The sequence below is a fragment of the Nipponia nippon genome, unplaced genomic scaffold, assembly GCF_047370975.1.
Source record: "Nipponia nippon isolate SJK-2023a ecotype South Korea unplaced genomic scaffold, ASM4737097v1 scaffold_14, whole genome shotgun sequence".
NCBI classification, from domain to species: domain Eukaryota; kingdom Metazoa; phylum Chordata; class Aves; order Pelecaniformes; family Threskiornithidae; genus Nipponia; species Nipponia nippon.
The window spans coordinates 9,771,293-9,790,177 of record NW_028262330.1 but is presented as its reverse complement, the minus strand read 5'-3'; the positions used below and the strand labels follow the sequence as shown (position 1 = coordinate 9,790,177).

General features: G+C 46.0%; 1 protein-coding gene across 2 annotated transcripts in view; it reads right to left on the bottom strand.

The window, feature by feature from the left end:
* Positions 1-12,630, bottom strand: part of ASPSCR1 (ASPSCR1 tether for SLC2A4, UBX domain containing) — a 50,190-nt gene extending 37,560 nt beyond the window's left edge. For both annotated transcript variants that reach the window (XM_087751196.1, XM_087751195.1), the window contains exons 1-4: positions 12,498-12,630; positions 12,366-12,421; positions 11,294-11,405; positions 6,376-6,476 (exon numbers count right to left, since the gene is read on the bottom strand). In XM_087751196.1, the coding sequence (XP_087607322.1) occupies positions 6,376-6,476; positions 11,294-11,405; positions 12,366-12,421; positions 12,498-12,605 (377 nt within the window). In that variant the 5' untranslated portion in view covers positions 12,606-12,630. The remainder of the gene's footprint in view (positions 1-6,375; positions 6,477-11,293; positions 11,406-12,365; positions 12,422-12,497) is intronic.
* Positions 12,631-18,885: the final 6,255 nt, after the last annotated feature.

Genomic DNA, 18,885 nt, shown 5'->3' with positions numbered 1-18,885 from the left:
TTGTTTTTCTTTCCCAAAAGTTTTAGACTCAAAAGTTTCAGCCTAATTTAGCAGGGGAAACTACAAAACAAAAGGTGAGAAAGTTGCCCCAGGATATTCCCCATCAACACAATGAGAACTGTTGAGATTTATCCTTCTCCGTAACACTCCAGTAGCTCTTGTTAGCACATTCTGTCCCGCGCTCTCTGTCATTTCAGTCGCACCAGCACATCCCTCGGTTAGGAGCTGGTATATACCATCTGCACTGCGACAGCTGTTTTATCGTCAAAAGCAAAACAGCTGAAATTCTTCTTCATGGTAAACTCCCTTGATCTTAGTGCTCTCTGGAGTCCAGTCTCGGGGGGGGGGGGGGGGGGGGAATGGCTTTCCCCGATGCCTCACCCCACCAGGAAACAATCACCCATCATCTTGGGTGACCTGAAGAGAAAGCACCTCTCTGCAAAGCAGCTAATGAAATCCACCTGACAGCCCAGTAAAGCGACCCATCCTTGCTCACCGCCTGAGGCCTCTGACAAAAGAGGCTGAAGCTAGTCCCTGGAGTCAGCTTGTCTTTTTATGCCCTATTACGCCGGTGTTGACTACTGAACTCACGAGGAGCTTTGCAAATGACTGACTTACAGGGGTATGTGAACACTCGCACTCAACTGCCTCTTCAGTCACTGGATTCTAGTCTCTGCAGTGAACTTCACAGGAAAAAACCAAAACCTACAGGACCCTGGCAGCCTGAAAAAAAATCCGGTATTTTTCACTGGAAATTAGAAGTTTTGGAAAGATATTTCTACTTCAGTCATTTCTCTGCACTGTTTGTAATTCTGCAGCAGCAGCCATAGCCACACATTCTCCTACATATATTTGCAAAACATTCATCAACTTGGTGTCCAAGTGTCACAAAATCTAAGCAGGAACTCAGACCGTTTATATCTAGTGCATCGCTTAACCTATCACTTGTACCTTCAGGGACTCATTCGCTACCTTGTGCTTTAACTTGTGAGCGTCATACCTGGGGAACGGAACAGGGAACGACTGTAAGAAAAGGATGTCAGTGATCACGGCTGGGTTCATTCTGACTTATCCTGGAAAGGAGTTTAATGAACGGAGTTCCACTACTTAAAACATTCTGCCTTCAGCATCCCGTAACTTAAACATATGTATTTTGGGATGCAATATTGCCATACACAAAGTTATCTCCAGGGTTTATGTAGGAGAAGGATCCCCTAAGTAATAGTCAAAATACATTCAGTCAACCGAGCGTCCAATTCTGAACTATGTACATTACGTAGTATGTCTGTGCAGTGGCCACGCTGACTACTGCTGTTAGAAAGGCTTCTGCTTCATAGCTGGTAAGTCCACAAATAGGCAAGCAATAAACCCAACCATTATGGAAAGACCACCTTAAGACAGGGACAACATTTGCTGTTCAGGTAAGAAGGAAAGAAAATAACCATTAGCTCTTTAGCAATCTGCTTGCGCAGCAGAAGACAAGAGTCTGCATAACCATATGCATCTTATTACTTGCAATCAGCAGTTCCAATAATCTTAAAGTATCATCATAATGTTCAAAGTTACTTAACAACAATAGCTTTGTCAATATCATCTTATGCAGTCTTTATATTACGTCCAAAATACGTCACAGATGAGCAGCTTAGAAGAATATATATACAATCAATGTCTTACATAATATTTTAACATGCATTTGTTTACCCAGCACAAAGTGACAAAACAAACTGAACAGGGAAGGAGTCAACCAGCCTACAGAGTAGAAAATAAAAGGAAATAGCCGTTAAGTTCCAGGAAAATTCATCAAGAACATTTACATTTAGACTCAAAACTCAGCTTCAATGAACTGTAAGCTGGAACCAGAAGTCACTCAGGATTGAGAGCGCCACCTGGAAAATTATGATACTCGGTCCTTGAGTAATCCTCAAAAGCAAGAGCACATCAAAGAGTTCCAGCTGGAGGATGTGGGGGAGCAAACCTGTTAAGCACAGACCAGAACCGAGACTTCTGTTTGGTTTAATTGTAGGAGTCTATCTCTCGTCTTGATCTAAAGGTTAAAACTTAAGCCTTTCTAAATAGAGCATGCAACAGCATGGTGATACGGGACAAGGTGAGTCACAATGGAACTGAGAAGCTCCAGTGCTAGAGGTGGCAAATCCAAACAGAGTAAACTGTAAAACCAGTCCTGAGGGTTGGGTCTGGTTTAGGGAAGTCAGGGGCTGAGAACTACTTCCAGACCAGCTGCAAGAGATCACAAGGGCTTTACAGTCCTGAGGTACCATTCTTTCAGAACACTTCTCCCAAATCCTGTTGTGCAGAAAGCGACAGACGCACCCAGAGCATCCAAACTATTACATTCAAGCTTCAGATTATGAAACACATTTAACTTTCCAACTCAAGGTGAACAACCAAAACAACACTAGAACAGGTCTGCCACCATTTGTGGTTCTGCAATTAGTTATTCTCTGTCAAGGACAGAAGGCCATATACAATGCTCTGCAGAAATCAAGAGATGAAGTTCCTAAATTAGAATGAGCACAATCTTGTGATTCAAGACCCAGGCTCCGACCTCCCTCACTCCTTTCACAGCAGTAACTGAGTAATTTCCAAAGGCCAGCGCTTGATGAGGAAAGGCAGAAAAAAACCTTGTCTCTTGATTGGAAGATTGGAACAAAATAGCACCTAAGAGACTATCTTTAGCACACCATAGCAGGCTATGTGCACTCAGACTTTTCCAGACAACCCAAGAGACCTAGTCATCCCTACCTTATTTTCAATGGATTTTGCTTCCAATCAGGATCAGCTGTATCCCTACAGGAATCCTCCATACAAGTGCACAAAAGATAAAGGACTGCTGAGACATGGAGGAAACAGTACAGAATCACAGAAAAGGCAGCCAAAACAGCCCAGAGGAATAAAAGCTTGAACCTCAAGTCACCTGTCTATCAGGAGAGGTGGATGATCACCATTTAGGAGGAGAGAAGCCGAGGCACAATGGAACACATGTCCTCACCACACAGACCCATAAGAGAGCAAACTCATTTGACTTACACAACCTCGTTTCATTCACCTTTCCAAAACTGCTTTCCACTTCAATCCAGCCAATTCTTTGGCTTGAAGAGCCTTCTAAAAATGTATGGAAAATATCTGAACTTAATGAGTGATACCACAAAAGTAGCAGAGAGTCATAGTCATCGTCAAAACTGTCTTCAAGTGTTCTGACTGCAATCACTTCTATGTAAAACAGTCTACAAAGCTGCTGAAGCTGCCAGACAGGGAAGATTGGGAGACAGAAAAGCAACAGTTCTCCCAGGCCTAATGCTAAAAGGGTATACAATGCTTGTGCCCTCAACCAGTCTCTGCAGAACACACTCCAAGGAAAGATCCCCCAGAGACTTATTTTTGTATAACTCTTGGAAGCCAGCAGGCTCCTCCTCCAGCTGCTGTTAATCCATTACATGCATTCACTGAGGCAAGCACACACATCAAACACACTGTCATTTCTTTGATGTGCTGTTCTTCAGAAGGGGAACGGCAAGCAGATTAGATTCCTTCATGTAGTGATCTGACAGGGCCTGTAAACATCTTGTGCAAGGACTGCCGCATGCTGAGAGGAGGAGCAGCCTTACAATAGCTTCCAGACCTTCTTCAGACCCAATTAGCCAAGATGGACGCTGGAAACCCGGGGGAAATTCCAGTGGATTTAGAATACTTCCCCTCACGCACTTAGAGCAGCTGAGCATTCCAGGAAAACGTCTCCAGTTGGAAAGTCAAAGGAAGGATTCAGCAAAAGTTAACAACTAGCTGACTAGTTAGTCAATGGAGTCAATACACTCTGAAAAGCAGCACAGCCCATGAAATCTATATGGATGGATATAGATCCAGCTTGTTTTGTGATTAAGTCACATGCAGCGTCTTTGCTGCTCGTTGAACTTCACCGAAAGTTTGCAAAGTCCATCCAAACATCTGAGCTCGGCTTCCAGAGGGCAGAAAAGAACAGCTGTGTCTTATGAACTGAAGTTAATAATGCTTAGCACACTGTAGCAGTTAGAATCTTAAAAAGAGCGGCATGTACATTAACTATTAGCATTACAATAACCTGTAACAAATAAAACCACAACAAAGGAGTAAAATTATATAAAAAGCTCAAAATTTAAACCAAAGAAATAACCAACTAATGTGTGAGAAAGCCATACAAAAGCTCTTTGTCACTGTCCATAATCACCACCCCCACCAATCTACCAGTTCCCAAACTGCAACAGGCACTCTTCTCCTCCCAGAGGGCACAAAGTATGTAGTAAGGTACAAGAGGGGCCTAAAAACACCCAGGAAAATTATACCTGGCTTTTCTTGCCTACCTCTTTCCTTGATCAAAAGAAAAAGAATTCTTTTCTCTCTAGCATTTACATGAAGACTGTCCCTTTTGACTTAAGAGTAAATGCCACAGTGTAGACCTGGTCCCTGACCATTAAAGACGAAAAGAGCATAAGTAAGACTCATTTACATCACTTTAGAGTCACTAGACTACTCAAAGCATTTCCTCAAACTATGGTTTGATGATACAGAACATATCAAAAAAACCAACATGAGCCATTCCTACCCATCTGCTGCTTCCTCCTTTTGGATCCTTCTTTCCAGACATGCTACATTTCTTGTCATCACTGTCTATGAGAGACAACCCTCAACTGGGTTAGGAACTTATCTACATGAAAGATAATGTAGGGAAAATACTGTTTTTCAGCTGAATCAGCTACTTAAGCCAATTCACCATAAAGCTGCGCAAACAGCATGAAGTGAGTTAGACGGGAGGGCGGGAAGTGAGCAGTAACTGACTGATCAATCCCCTACTACTACACAGAAGATGCCCCCGATCCAAACTCCCTCCCTTGGGCCAGCACTCGTCACTCCTTTGATCTTGTTATGGGCCAGTCAGGGAGCTAAGCTGGCAGAAAACTAACAGCACATCATCAGGAGCCTGGAAGAATTAGTTCCTTACCCTGGCAACAGCTCCGGAGCAACTTCACTCGCACAATTCAACTGTGCAACCCTGACTTAATGAGATAACGTCAGCCGATCCAACCCCAGAACCATGCTTCTTAAGCTATTTCAATTGCAGCGTAAACAAGCACCTTCAAACTTCAGTTAAAGTAATTTATGCTAGCACATGTTAGTCTAGTACTAACACATACCTGTAACTAGTCAATTACTACAGCTCGGCTAACAGGTGACAATCCATTATTTTGGATCCTGTAACCGTACCCTAAAAGGGTGAGCTTATCTGAATGCTACTGCACCATCACCCTTACTACTGACTACTTACTTCATAGCTTTTCTAGCACCACAGCCTTGGAGACTTCAAAAGTTTTGACAGAGAAAGCTACCGTCTCTTTAGATGAATATTTAATTGGTTTGAGAAATTAACAAAAATAGTTCCAATTTGCACAATACCCTAGCACAGCATCTGTACAGATGAGCAAGAGATTCAAATGCAACAGAGCAACTAGCAGAAGGTGAGAATGTAAGAGAAAGAACAAGCTAGAAATACAGGGTCTTGATAAAAGAAAACATTTTATCAAGAGAAAGGTAAACCCAACTACAATAGAAAAAAATGAAATTTGGGAATTTTGTTCAGAATAGAATGGCTGTCACAGCTTCAAGGCTTCATCTTCCAAGCTATGACAAAAATAAAAGAACTGTCTTTGGAGAAAAGTTTATTAGCTTGACATTTCAAAACAATACAGTATTTTTAAGTCAAAACTAAAGACAAAAGAAAGCACTGAATGTAGACTGGACTCTAAGATTTCTAACCCATGTATATATTCAAAAAATGTAGGACCAGAAATTCTTCCATTTAAACAGGATCTAAGCAGTCTTTTGAAGATTCCACATTAGCCTGCTAAGAGCTCCGGATCTCCTTGAAGAACTTGCACAACAGCAAGCCTCAAAAGCAATAGCAACTCACTTCACAAAGAACACCCGCCACCACCTGAAACCGCAGGACAGAAATACTGGTGATCAAGGTGATCTAGACTACCACCTCAACTCTAGCAGTAACTTGACTTCAAAAAAGTTTGTGTAAAAGACAGTTGCGGCAATATATCCAGTTATAGTTTCTTCCTAGCCTTAGCTGTTAGTTACCAGTTTATGCCCTGAACCAGGAGTGCTACTGCAGGATTAAAAAAATAATAATGAAACTATGGAGCGTAAAATCTGAAAGAGCAAGGAAAAGGCAAACATCTGTGTTGTAAAGAAAAAAACACAGTCAAATAAATGCAAATTCTACAAATCTGCAGGATTTAGCTGGATCACCGTAACAACAACTAACTACTGTCACACAGAGATCCATCCAAGCAAGTATTTTCTCACTGCATTGCTCACCTGATCTTTGCAAAATGGTTGAGAAGCTCCCACAAAGTCTGTTGACAGAGAAAAGTGTCTTGTAAACGGGACCCATCATCCAATTGTAATGCGATCCGAACCTATAGGAAAAATACACTGAATTAATCTGAAAATTGAACGAAAGCTTTTTCTTGACAACAGATTTTTTCAATATTTCAATGATCTCTAGAACCTGCTATCCAAAAAAACCCATTACTTCCTTCGAAACACTTGCTGCGAAGGATTACATTAGATAAAAATGCAGAGGAGTATTCAAACGATTATTTTAGAAGTTAATATTTAGAAGAGTTCTATTCTGCTGTGAATATGAGTATTACATATAAGGATCTTACGAGAGACAGCATCAAAGGCCTCACTGAAGTCCAGGTAGAAAAAAATCCACTGCTCTCCCCTCACCTACCAGGCCACTTATTTCATCATAGAAGCTTATCAAGTTGGTCAAGCATGACTTCCCCTTGTTGAATGCATGCTGGCTACTGCTGATGATCTTCCTGTTGTTCACGTGCCTGGAAATGGTTTCCAGGATTAGCTGCTCCATTACCTTCCCAGGGATTGAGGTGAGGCTGACCCACCTGTAGTTCCCTGTGTCCTCCTTCTTGAAGACAGGAGTGACATTTGCTTTCCTCCAGTCTTCAGGCACATCTCCCAATCACCATGATCGATCAAAGACTATCAAGAGTAGCCTTGCAGTGACATCTGCCAGCTCCCTCTGCACTCATGGGTGCATCCCACCAGGGCCAGCACGTTCAGTTTGCTCAAGTATCCCCTGACCCGATCCTCTTCCACCAAGGGTACCTCTTCCCTGCTCCAGCCTTTCCCCCTGGTCCCTGGGACTTGGGATTCCTGAAGGCCAGTTTTGCTAGGAAAGACTGAGGCAAAGAAGGCATTCAGCCGTTTCCATGTCCTGGGTAACTAAGTCCCCTGCCTTGTTAAGCAACGGGCCCACATTTTCCATAGCCTTCCTTTTGTCACCTATGTACCTAAAGAAGCCCTTCTTGTTGTCTTTGACATCCCTGGCCAGATTCAATTCCAGTTGGGCTTAAGCTTTCCTAACTTCATCCCTGGATGGTCAGACAAGATCTCTCTATTCCTCCCAGGTTACCCATCCTTGCTTTCACTCTCTGTATGCTTCCTTTTTGTGTTTGCGTTCGGCCATGAGCTCCCCGTTCATCAATGCAGGCCTCCTGGCATTTTTGCCTGACTTCTGTTCGTTGGAATGGACCGCTCTTGAGCGTGGAGGAGGTGATCCCTGAATATTAACCAGCTTTCCTGGGCTCCTCTTTCCTGCCATATCCTGAACTGAAACATATTCAGACAAAGGCCAATGCAAGCGTCCCAAATAACGTGTCATCATGAGCAATTGAGATGTTCTGCTTTACACTAGCTGAAACTTTACAGCAAGGGTCTTTGCAGCTATATAAAATGAATTCAAATAACCCAGACAGGATTGATGCAGCTGCATAAACTAAAACACCAACCCAGAGCTCTGTCAACTTAAGCATCAATTTGCAGAACAACTTCCCTGAGGCAGAACAAACAGTATACTTGCACATCCACACAGTGGAACAGCAAACACAGTCCAAATCTATCTTTGAGCTACTGAAGGCCTAACCAGCTATTATCAGTCCAAAGAGACTACATGTGTAACTCGCAACTCACTAATGCTTCCTAACCACAAAATTTTGACATACAATTTAAGAGTGAATTAATCAAAAATCTCAAAAATAATTCTGGACGTTCCGTTATCAAGTTCTTAAACATCTGCAGAAAAAGGTAAAGGACAGCTAGCTGCCTATTCTAACAGGCCTTTTCCAACCTGGAATGTGAACCTTCACGTTCATTAGCAGTTGCTCATGCAGATCCTACGTATTCTTCAGAGAATTGCTACCAAAAAAAAAAAAAAAAAAAAAAAAACCAAGGCATTTCTAAAATGAACACACTGAGGACAGTCCTGAAAAACTTCAAACTCATGAACTCATGATGGTCCCAAGGGAAAAAAACAGCAGCTGACCAAGAGATGGAGAATGGCAGAGCACTTCAGGTGTTATCTTTACCTTTTAGAGAATATTCAGCCTTCTTTTTCAAAATGTGTAACTCTAAGTTTTCCCAATTAGCTCACCCATCTAAAGAAAAGTTTAAAAAAAAAAAGTCCCTATTAGATAGCACCTAGTGTCTCTAGTCAACCACAGCTTTCTGTAGTCCACAGAAATTGGCCTTATTCAAAAGTCTGAGAAGGACATCAACAGAAGCTTTCTTTCATTCTCTGTTTTCATGTGTCCCTACCAACAATCTCCGTGCATCCTCTCTGTGAGCGCACATGAGCGTGAGGTGGGGGGGAGAGAGAGAGTTTGGGGAAAAAAATAGATACCACACACTCCAGCTATCTACTGTGATTTCCTTGGACGAATATGTTTGTCATCTGCCTCGGCTCCTACCAGTCCTTGCAGGACTGCAAATTGTGATCTGCTGGAGACAGGAATTTTTCTACATAAAGGAAACAGTGGCATCATCAACAACAAGCCAACAGAACTAAGTTGTTTCATCCCACCACTAACACAACCTCCTGGTTTCTCCTATGCTGGAGACAAGCCTTAGATTATTCTCAGCTACAGCAGAGTGATGACAGCTGACATCACCATCCTATAAGAATCCAGCCCAGAAATTCAGACTACCAGTTGCATCAGTTTTTGGGCAACAGTTCAAAGCCAAGCATGTCACGGAGGTCATATTCAGTCAATTAGAAAAGTCCTTCTAAAAGTTCCAGGCTCTATATAAAATAATAGAGACCAGTGACAATTACCTTCTAAGTTTACAAACACATAAACAAAAGGCTAACCACTTTAACACTAGAACTGTACTGATGGTCCCCTAGATCACCTGCCATCACAAGGGGAATTTGTTCAAGTTTTCACTGAAGAACTGTCTTGTAGGAATCAATGCTTTTTACATGCGAAGGCAAATCCAAAAGCATTCTATCTTAAAAATATCAGATTTTCTGAACAAATGCATGATTTATCGAAACTTGTATTCCGTCTCTAGGGGTAACTGCTGCCAAAGCACCGCAGGAAAGCACACCTACTTCCATGCACATGATCTCAGTGAGAGACAACAACAAAAGGCACAGAAGCAAATTCATCCCAGCAGTACTGCAGCCGGCCTGCATGATTGAGTCCGCATCCCAACTGCCAATATATTAGGGCATAACGCTAGCGTCAGTTCTGGTCACAGAGTTATCCAGCTGTTTTAAACTTCCTACAGTATTTGACACTAGTTCCCTGCGGCAGGGCATTCTTTTGGTCAATTGTATTTTGTACAAAGTATTTTCTTATACGGTCTGTAAAATTCTTCCAAGTGAAATCTATGTTCTTCATTTATGGGACAGCGACTCCGTTTAGACTGCAACCTTCACAAGCGTATTTGCTATATCTTCTCAACTCCATAAAATAGCAACGAGCGCTCCAAGGGAAGCCTCACTTCTGTAGATTCTTCTGTTGAAATACAGCTAAACAGTAACAACTTAAACTTTCATTAGCTTTTCTCTTTTGTGATCTGAAGTAGCGATTCCATGTTATAACCCCTCTCCTACAGTACACAGTCCTTCTCACCCTTTCTGATATCCTGCATAGATCTTCGGGGGGGGAGGGGAATCAAATCACTGTTTTCCTTCAGTACAATACCTCCCAAACTGGATGCAAATGTCAGATAAAGTCATCACTGTACCATTTTAATAGAAATGCTTTCCTCTGGAAAACAAACTCCATGCCATCACAACCTTTTTTAACTGAAAATTTTAAGCAGATGCTACCAGCTTGCAGGATTTTTTTAACCAAATATGTCATCTGGAGCACAAACTTCTTTCTACCACAAAGTCAGAAAGCAAACATTAGTGCCAAAACAAAGCACACGGAGGTTTTACAGCGAAAAACATGGACATCAGTGACCCCCAAAACTACGTTACACACCCACAGCGAACTAGAGCAGAGATTTCAAAACCTTCTCAACACTACAAAGCTCACTTTTCAATGTATGTATCAGTTTCTCTTTGTGACAGCTAAGGCAACTGCCTATAACAAAATACCACCAACGCAATTTGTCAGACAGACATTAAGAGATTAGCACTAATAGACCTGAAACTTTCACAAAAAATTGAGAAACTCCATGTGAGGAAGTCAGTAAGAGAAATAACTGTTAGTGATAGACAAATTTTCATTCCCAGGCTACTTAAATAAGATCATAGATCATTTTTACCACATAAAATGTTTACGCTCACTAACACCTATGCATCGTTTTAAAAATCATGCCTCCAGCTGTTATAACAACATGCATAAAATATTTTTTTCTCCTAAATGTGACAGTAATTCCTACAGAACACAGCATCCGTAAGCCCTTTGCAAATTATACTAAATAGAGACAACTGCTAAACGCAGCACGCGTCACAAAAAATTCTAAAGCTGTGTGAACACACCATGAACAGCAATGCTGGGAAAGAAGCAAAAGAGAATCCTGTAAGAATGTGATATTTTAGTCAAAATCCAGGGGCAGACAACAGCAACTGAAATAGAAATTAGGAAAGGGAACTGAGTTAGTAGCTCAACTGCTGAGCAAAGTCATCAGTAATGTTTAACTTCTTACACATTCATGACTACTGGCTTTTCAGCTCCCCAAAAGATCTCCCTATCCTCCAGCACACAGCTGGAACTCCACCATCATAGAGACTGCAAGCAAAGACTTTTATACTGAATTACCATTTTCCACCACACCTCAACCAGTCTTTGGGTGGTCTTCCACTCAAGCATTGCCCAAGCCTAACCATACTTTTGCTCATTAGATGTGACGAGATCATATCCAGCACGACTGATAACTGAACAAATCGGGTCACACTGTGACATGAACATACCGTGTTTCCAATTCCCACTCTATTAGAGACTGGCACCATCTCCAGCTTGGCATTGTTGGGCAGTCTGGCAAATCTCCACTGTAAAGAGAGATCCAACACACTCCTCTGAAACCTAAAGAAGAACACAGCCCATGAAGACACCAGGAACCATCCTATGCCACCTTCAGATCACTTCAGGGACTGGCAGCAATGCAAAGTCCAGGTATTGAGCAAGGGGACTCCCCGTGGGCCGACCAGAAGCCATTGAGCACGATTCAGTGATGCACAACTGGTAATTCAGAAAACAGTCATCAACAAAAATTATTCTGCATACCAAAAAAGCTGCAGTTTGTAGAGGTCACAGGTAAAATACTCAAATGTATGTTCCTCCTCAGGCTTTAAGAGATAAACAGCAACTGAATACGTACTCAAGCCCGGTGTTCACTGTTAAATAAAAAGGTACTTTTTTTTTACTGCCACTCAGACAAGTAACCTCTTGGTTATGATAAGTTTACGGTCAAACCAGCAGGTGAGAGGGGAGAAGAGTCCTACCAGGCTGTGAGCTAGCAGAAGTGGGTGTGCGGGGAGGGACATCGTCACGGAAGTCACACAGGATCTCGGTATCCATCCCGACAGCGAAGGGAACTTGGCACGGGGAAATCGGGAGAGATTAACTTGACCAAAATAACTTTGCTGGGGAACAACCTGAGCCGTGGCCCGTGGATCCCCCTCTCCCCAGGGACGACCACGAATCCTTTCCTCACACAAGACCCCCGCGGCTGTGGCAAGGGCTAAAACGAAGACTGACCTCGGCGACCGGCTCAAGGACCCCCGCCCCCCCCCACCCGCCCGCTCCTGCCGAGGCCGGGCCGCGCTCGCTGCGGCCTTCGGCGGCGCGCCGGCACCACGGCCCGGCCGCGGCCGCCGGGCGTGAGCCTGGCCGACAACGCGGCGGGAGGCTCGGCAGCGCCGGGCCCCGCCCGGCCCGGGAGCGCGGCCGCGGGCGGGCCAGGCGGGGCCTCTCCCACCGGCGGCGCAGCGCAGCCTCCGGCCGGGCCCGCGCACCCGGAGGCGGCCCCGCGGTGAGACTCACTTCAGGCCGTACTCGCCGGGGCTGCCGCCCTGCTTCCTGCAGACCTCCTCGAGGATCTGCGGAGAGAACGGAGGCGTTACGGGCCGCCCCGCAGCCCCGCCGCGCCGCCGGCCGCCCCCGCCCCGGACCCACCTGGAGCAGCACCGTGCCGGGCCCCACCCGCACCGTGACCCGCCGCCCGCTGGGGGCCAGCACCGACACCACGGCGCCCCCCCCGCCCGCTGCCGCCGCCGCCGCCATCTTCCCTCCCGCCGCGGCGCCGGCCTCTGCGCGGCCGGGGCGGAGCTGGGCCCTGGGCCGCCCCTGCCTGCAGGCCCCGCCCCGCCGCGGCACGGAGCGGAGGGGACCGGAGCGGAGCGGGCCGCGGCGGCGGATGGCGTTTGCCCGGGTGCGAGCGGGGCCTGCGGGGAAGCCGAGTGAAGGCCGCCGGGCAGGCGAAGGGGCGCGCAGCGGCGCAGGCGGCCTCTGCTCGGCTGAGGGAGCGGGACGGGGGGGCGGAGGCGATCCCTGCCCTCCCCGCGCAGCCCGGGACGAGGAGGCGGTTCGGGGGCCGGGGCCGGGGCCGGGGCGGGGAGCGGGGCGCAGGCCCGGGGCCGGGGCCGCCGCCGTCCCGCAGGAGCTGGAGGGGCCAAGTGCCCACAGGCCCAGCAGCTGTTGGCAAGGGCTTGTCTCTTCTGCTGGGTTTCCAGTGTTATCGTCAACCACCTGACCTCTGGGGAGATAAAATAGATTTATTCGTTGTGCTTGGGCCTCGTCTGGCAGCGGAGTAATCCCCCAAATCCGAGCGCGCCAGCCCTGCGCACGTAGCAAACCCTCGCAAGGCAAGAAATCTCCTCTGCAGCTGGCAGCTCTTGCCTCCTCACCCAGCAGTGACGGCAGTGGCTAGTAACTCCGAAAGTACTCCGAAAGTACATGTACAAGAAAGGTATTCCTTGGCAAAACATAAAAAAAAGCTATCGCAACAGCCACATTTCGGAGAGCAGAGGGGAGCCTCTTCCCCCTGTTCCCATTGCCCGATGCGTGTCCAGACAGTGTCACAACCGGGACACCAGTGTCACAACCGGGACACTGGCGGTAAGACAAAGGGAAAACGTTGATTGTGCATCTCCTGGTTAGTGTTGCAAACTCAGCCGTTCAGATGGGATGACTGCAGCTAGGGAACCAGGATTATCTTGCATTGTACAACACAATGAGTCTCAGAGACTTTATTTCATTTACGAACTTCCCCTTCACTCTCAGCACCGCCTTCTCAGCGTCGAAGGCGCTCTCGGAGAGTCAACTACAGTCTGTTTGGTTTGCTATCGTAAAAAAACTTTTACTTTGGGTAACCACTGGAATTTATTTAACCGAAGTTGTTACCACATGCCAAATACTTTCTCTACTTCTTCTATATTTATCATATATGTTAAGCTTAAGTCCGCACTGCCACCCCCAGCGCCCACAAAAATGTCTGCTTTGCTTGGCTTCTAAAGGAAAAAGATCCTTTTAAGGAAAGACGCTTCTGTAAAAGATAACACTTGCTCATTTTTACCATATCAGCAGTGTAAGAGAAGGGAGAAAAAGAGAGGATGGAAATTTTAATAATGGAGAGACATCCCCTTACTTATGCATGTGGATTCCCAAGTCCACCCAACACTATAGCTGCTCAATAAGATGTAGTAATAAAGGATGTCCCAGTGTATAATGTGTAGTATAGAAATAACGCTTGAAAATGTCTTTACATTTGTTCTTTCCATTACGTTGGGAAGGATCTTTGTCACGTCACTTATATAGCTACACCATTCAGGATATCGGCATCCCAGTCCATCTCTGTAACTCCTAAACACATTTAAATGGTTTAAGTTGATGTATTTCACTTTCCGAGGTGGGATGGACAAGAGGTATATATGTGGCCAGTTGCCACAGCATAGCTGATCAGTAACTTGTCAGCCCACATCGGCTGAATGACTTTCAATCAATCATATGTCAATACCCTGTAAGTTGTCTGTGTGCACTTTTTTTTTGACTATTTTAGCTAAGCGGCTATGGAACTTTCTGAATATAACCATGATAGCTATATATGGAGCTATTACCACCATCCTCCTTTTACTTGTCAGTTCTCAGCTTATGTAGCGAAGAACTTTGTTCATATGCTGCAGTTCAGCATTGCATGAGGAGGTGATGAATTACCGGCCTCTCAAGGATGCTCTTTTCTAGGAGAGAGGCCCACATCTTAGACGAGCTTCCTAATAAGAATGGCTACGCTGGCTCACACCAAGGTAATCAGAACGCTACCTCTGACGGCAACGGGGAACAGCAGCAGAGCAGGAGACTCTGCGATTATATGTTCCCCAGTACCGACTTCCAGTTTTCAGCAATCTGCATCTTCTAGACCTCCCGAGTCACAGGTTGTGTCTTTACATCTAATCATATCTGATGGATTTTTCTTACATGAATTTGCCCAGCCGTCTTCACAGCGCGTCTGAGCTTCTGGCATCCACAGCATCTTGGGGCAATGAATGCCACGGTTAAATTGTGTTGTACGACAGAAGTACTTCATTTTGTTTGTTTTAGAACTTCTTCCTTGGTGTTCCCCAGCTCTTATTAAGAAACAGTCACTAATCATTCTCTGTTACCATCTCTCTAACATTCACAAGTCTAGTGACATACTTCTTATAATTCCCTCCCTTTTTAATTGCCTTTTGCTGTAAAATATGTGAAGAGGCATGAGGACTTAAGGGCAAGATTGTTCTGAAAGTTTTCACGCTTTTGCCAACAAAAGGTGCAACAAATATCTATGGTGTGCCAGTTCTTCTTAGTCTTTAAAAATAGGGTAGAGATCCAAAGCTCTGCAAGTATCTAACACAGAATGAAGATATCCTGTCCTTCCACTACTTAATACCTTCACAGAAGGTATGAAGAAGAAGAAACAATTAAAATGGCTAAAAGTTAACACCAGGGACTACTCAGCTGCTGAGGCGGACCAGCCATTCAATTTTAAAAGATACACTTTGGGTTTCGTGGAGCCCCAAAAATTGGTCTTGTTTCTGAATGGGGGGTAGCTCCTATTTGATGTCTGAAGCAGGCAGCTGTTTCCTATTTTGCGTTTGGAAGTGACACATCCCTTAAAGAAATGTTGCTCCCGTTAAAAAGCCACCGATGTAATTTGAGCTGAGCGTTTCCAAGTTGCAGGATTAGAGAGATGGCTCTAGGTTTTAATGGCATGTCATAATCAGAAAGTTGCATGGAGGTTAAGGGTCACATTTCATACCCAGAGCCACTTCTAATCTCAAATATTTATCTGAAATTAGAAGCATCAGGAGAGAAAGAAGGGGGAGGTAACTACAACCTGGAGTTCATTAAAGTGCTACAGAGAAAGAAGAACTCATTAGGGAACAGCTGAAAATACCCTTAACAATTCGGATTTCTGCCACTGTCAGGGTGAAGAGGATGCCTGCAAATCTGCCAGGTGAGTCTCAGCAAAACAACATCCACCATGCTAAAAACTCCTCAGAAACTGCATTTCATTAGTGATTACAGTGAACAAACTGTAGAATGACCTTTCCCTAAAATCACCTTTTAGGCAGCTAGTGCTTTGCGTTAGATATATATCCCTGGCATTATGCACATTTGCATTCTGTCGCGCACCCACAGAGAGAATAATGCATAAATTTGCTTCTCGATGAAGCATGGAAACCCTCCCCCTTTTTTTTTTTCTTTCAAATGGATAGGAAATTAACTGTGAACATCTAGAAATACGTTGTAACCCGTTCCAAAACATGATACAGAACAATAGTTACTTATCACAGTAAGGATGATTCTGACAAGTATTTCCTCCTGTCTGCACCAACGCTACACGCTCCTGATGATGCGGAGTCCTGGGGACATCCAAGCGGGTGGCTCCTACCAGACGTGGCGCAGCACGGTGCGTTCGTACGAAGGGCATCCACGAGCCCTGTTGCCCTGTCGGAGTTCCCTTACCCCCACCCACCGCTGATGTTCCCTTCGTCTCTTCTGACGGCAGTAGTGTGATATGCCAAAGCGGGATTTTATCTGTTGGTGAGTGGTCTCCTACGGGCGGTCTTACACCACACGCACACTTCTGATCAACACGAGACCCAGGAAACCAGCCAGGGAGCTTCAGCTGAGCCAGGGCTGCAGAGCTGCGTGAATCAGGCGCGAGAGCTGGCTATGCTGGGGAAACATGGCTGTGGCACAAGTCCTTGCGCAGGACTCCAGCTGCAATCCTCTCGCTTCCGATAGGGAAACATCAAAAGGGCAAGTCCTGGAGCTGCCTGGGTCCTGGCAGAGTGTAGGGAATTTCAGAACTGCCTCATTGGCTGTTGTACGGCACAGTCAGATACACTTCAACATACAGAACTACGGTAGGACGCGCTGGAACATATTGTGCAGGATATATCATTTTGAAAGGTATTAAATGAAAACAGCATCTCCCTTAACATCCCTTCCCAGTCATTAAAAATCTCTCCTCCTACGTGCCTGACTCCTACCAATACAAATGCCCAATCTTCAGTGCCTGGAGCAGGAGTCCAGCTCTTTCCCAGCTTTCTCTGAGCTCCCTTCGGTAGTGAGCCCAATCTATTCAATGTAGGGTGGCTCTTAGCAAAAGAATAAAACTTAGTGAACCTCTCGTGCTGAAGGACGGTATTATAAAATTCTCTAAAATCCGCGTGCACTTTGATGTTCACTCAAGTTCAGTATGTCAAAGAGTTAAACTGTACCAGATTTAAATGTCCAGAAGTAAGAAAGCAGTCTGTCATGCCACAACCTCACACAGCCTTAAGCTCTTCTTAACAGCCCCCTTGCTCCTTCATGACAGAGCTAATCTGAACATCGTACTGGCTTTGGAAGGATGAGAGGTGAGAGAGCTCTGACAGAAACCCTCCGGAGTTACCTGAACCAGGAGAAGTGAGAAAGCTGGAGGGGGCCAAGACAGGCAAAATTTCAATTTCTTTCCTTCACCTCTTTGGACAAAGGCCCAAAGATCTGCAGCTCCTCTAAGGTTCTTCAGTGGTGTATCCCATGCAGTCGCCCCTCAGCGCACAACTGGCACGACGCCTTAGGAGTCCGGTAACTGCCGACCTCCCCAAAGAGAAGGAGCGTGGCGCCCAGGAACAACACAAGCCTCATCATCTCTGAGATGAACGGCAGCCTTTTCTCTAAAGAAGCAGGACGGAGTTCAGCAATCATCTCGTCCGTCCTTGTTTTCTTGCCGTAGCTAGCGGAATATGAGGTCCTGGAGTTCGTTCCAGTGATCCTGAAGGAATCCTGAGGACTTACGGATTCATCTGTTCAGACTTTGCACAAACTAACCAGTTTCCAGCTGTACCTCTGCTCAGGCAGCCGGACGAGCTCTCTAACTTGCTCTAACTAGTACTAGTGATCAGCTGCTCGTACCTGTCATGGCCAGTGAGGAAGGGATGTTAAGGCCAGTGTAGAAAAAGAGATGATGATGCAGAATTGCCCTGGGACCAAAAATATCTCCAGGGGTGAATGTAGTGCGTGTGTGGAGGGGTATGCTCAATTTAGTGGCTTTTCCGGGCTTAAAGATACTGTTGCAGATCAGCACTTACATAAAAGAAAACATTTGGAGGTAAAAATCTGACTGAGGACAGAGCTAAGACCGAGACTATGTAAGAGTAACTGAAAGATTAAAAAAAAAAAACACCACCAACATGGCAAGCAAACTGCAAAACCATGTGCTATGTATGTTGGAAATTCAGAGTTGAGGATACGCTTAGGAAGTCCAAACATGCTAAGGTAAAAAATGCAGTGGCAGCAGCTGGACAGCCTTAACCCTTGCTCTACAAAAATGCCTCCACTTACTATTTTAAGATTATACAATTTTCACCTTTTCTGATCCCAGATAGATTACATTTCCTGGTAAAGACAGACCGCTTCCCCGCTCCTCTCTGGAGGGCTGTTGGGGGGCGTGAGCCGTCCGGTTTGGTATCTAAACGAAGATGGAATTATTCAAAGCGCAGCATTTTCTCTGTTTTTTCTCGGGTTTCAGTACCGATGTCTGTGATAAGGACAGCATTTCTGGGGCATTCCCCGCTCTCACAGATGACAGGCACTCTGGTAACTGGGACTTATCGTGGCTTTTTCTCCAGGATTCTTCTTGCAATCCCTGGAAATGTCCTAGCCCCGGGGAATAACCAGGGAGAGCTGCTGGGGGGTAAACCTCATGAGCTGCCAAGAGCCCCGAGGCAAAGTCCCCCCGCGGCGCGAAGGCTGGGGGGTGCGGGCGGGGCGAGGGACCGAGGCAGGGACCGAGGCAAGGACCGCGGCGGCGGCGGCGCGGCCGGCCCCGCCGCGCCCCCCGCCCCGTCCGCAGGCTCCCCCCGCTGCGGCAGAGCCCTCTCCCAGCGGCCCTCCAAAGGCAGCCGGGGCCGCCGCGTCCTCTCGCGTCCCACGGCAGCGGCAGCCCCCGGCCGGGAGCGACCCCCTGCCCGCCCCGGTCACCCGCGGGCGCCTACGCGGACCGGACGCCGATGTCTTGAGCCAAACGACCCGCTCC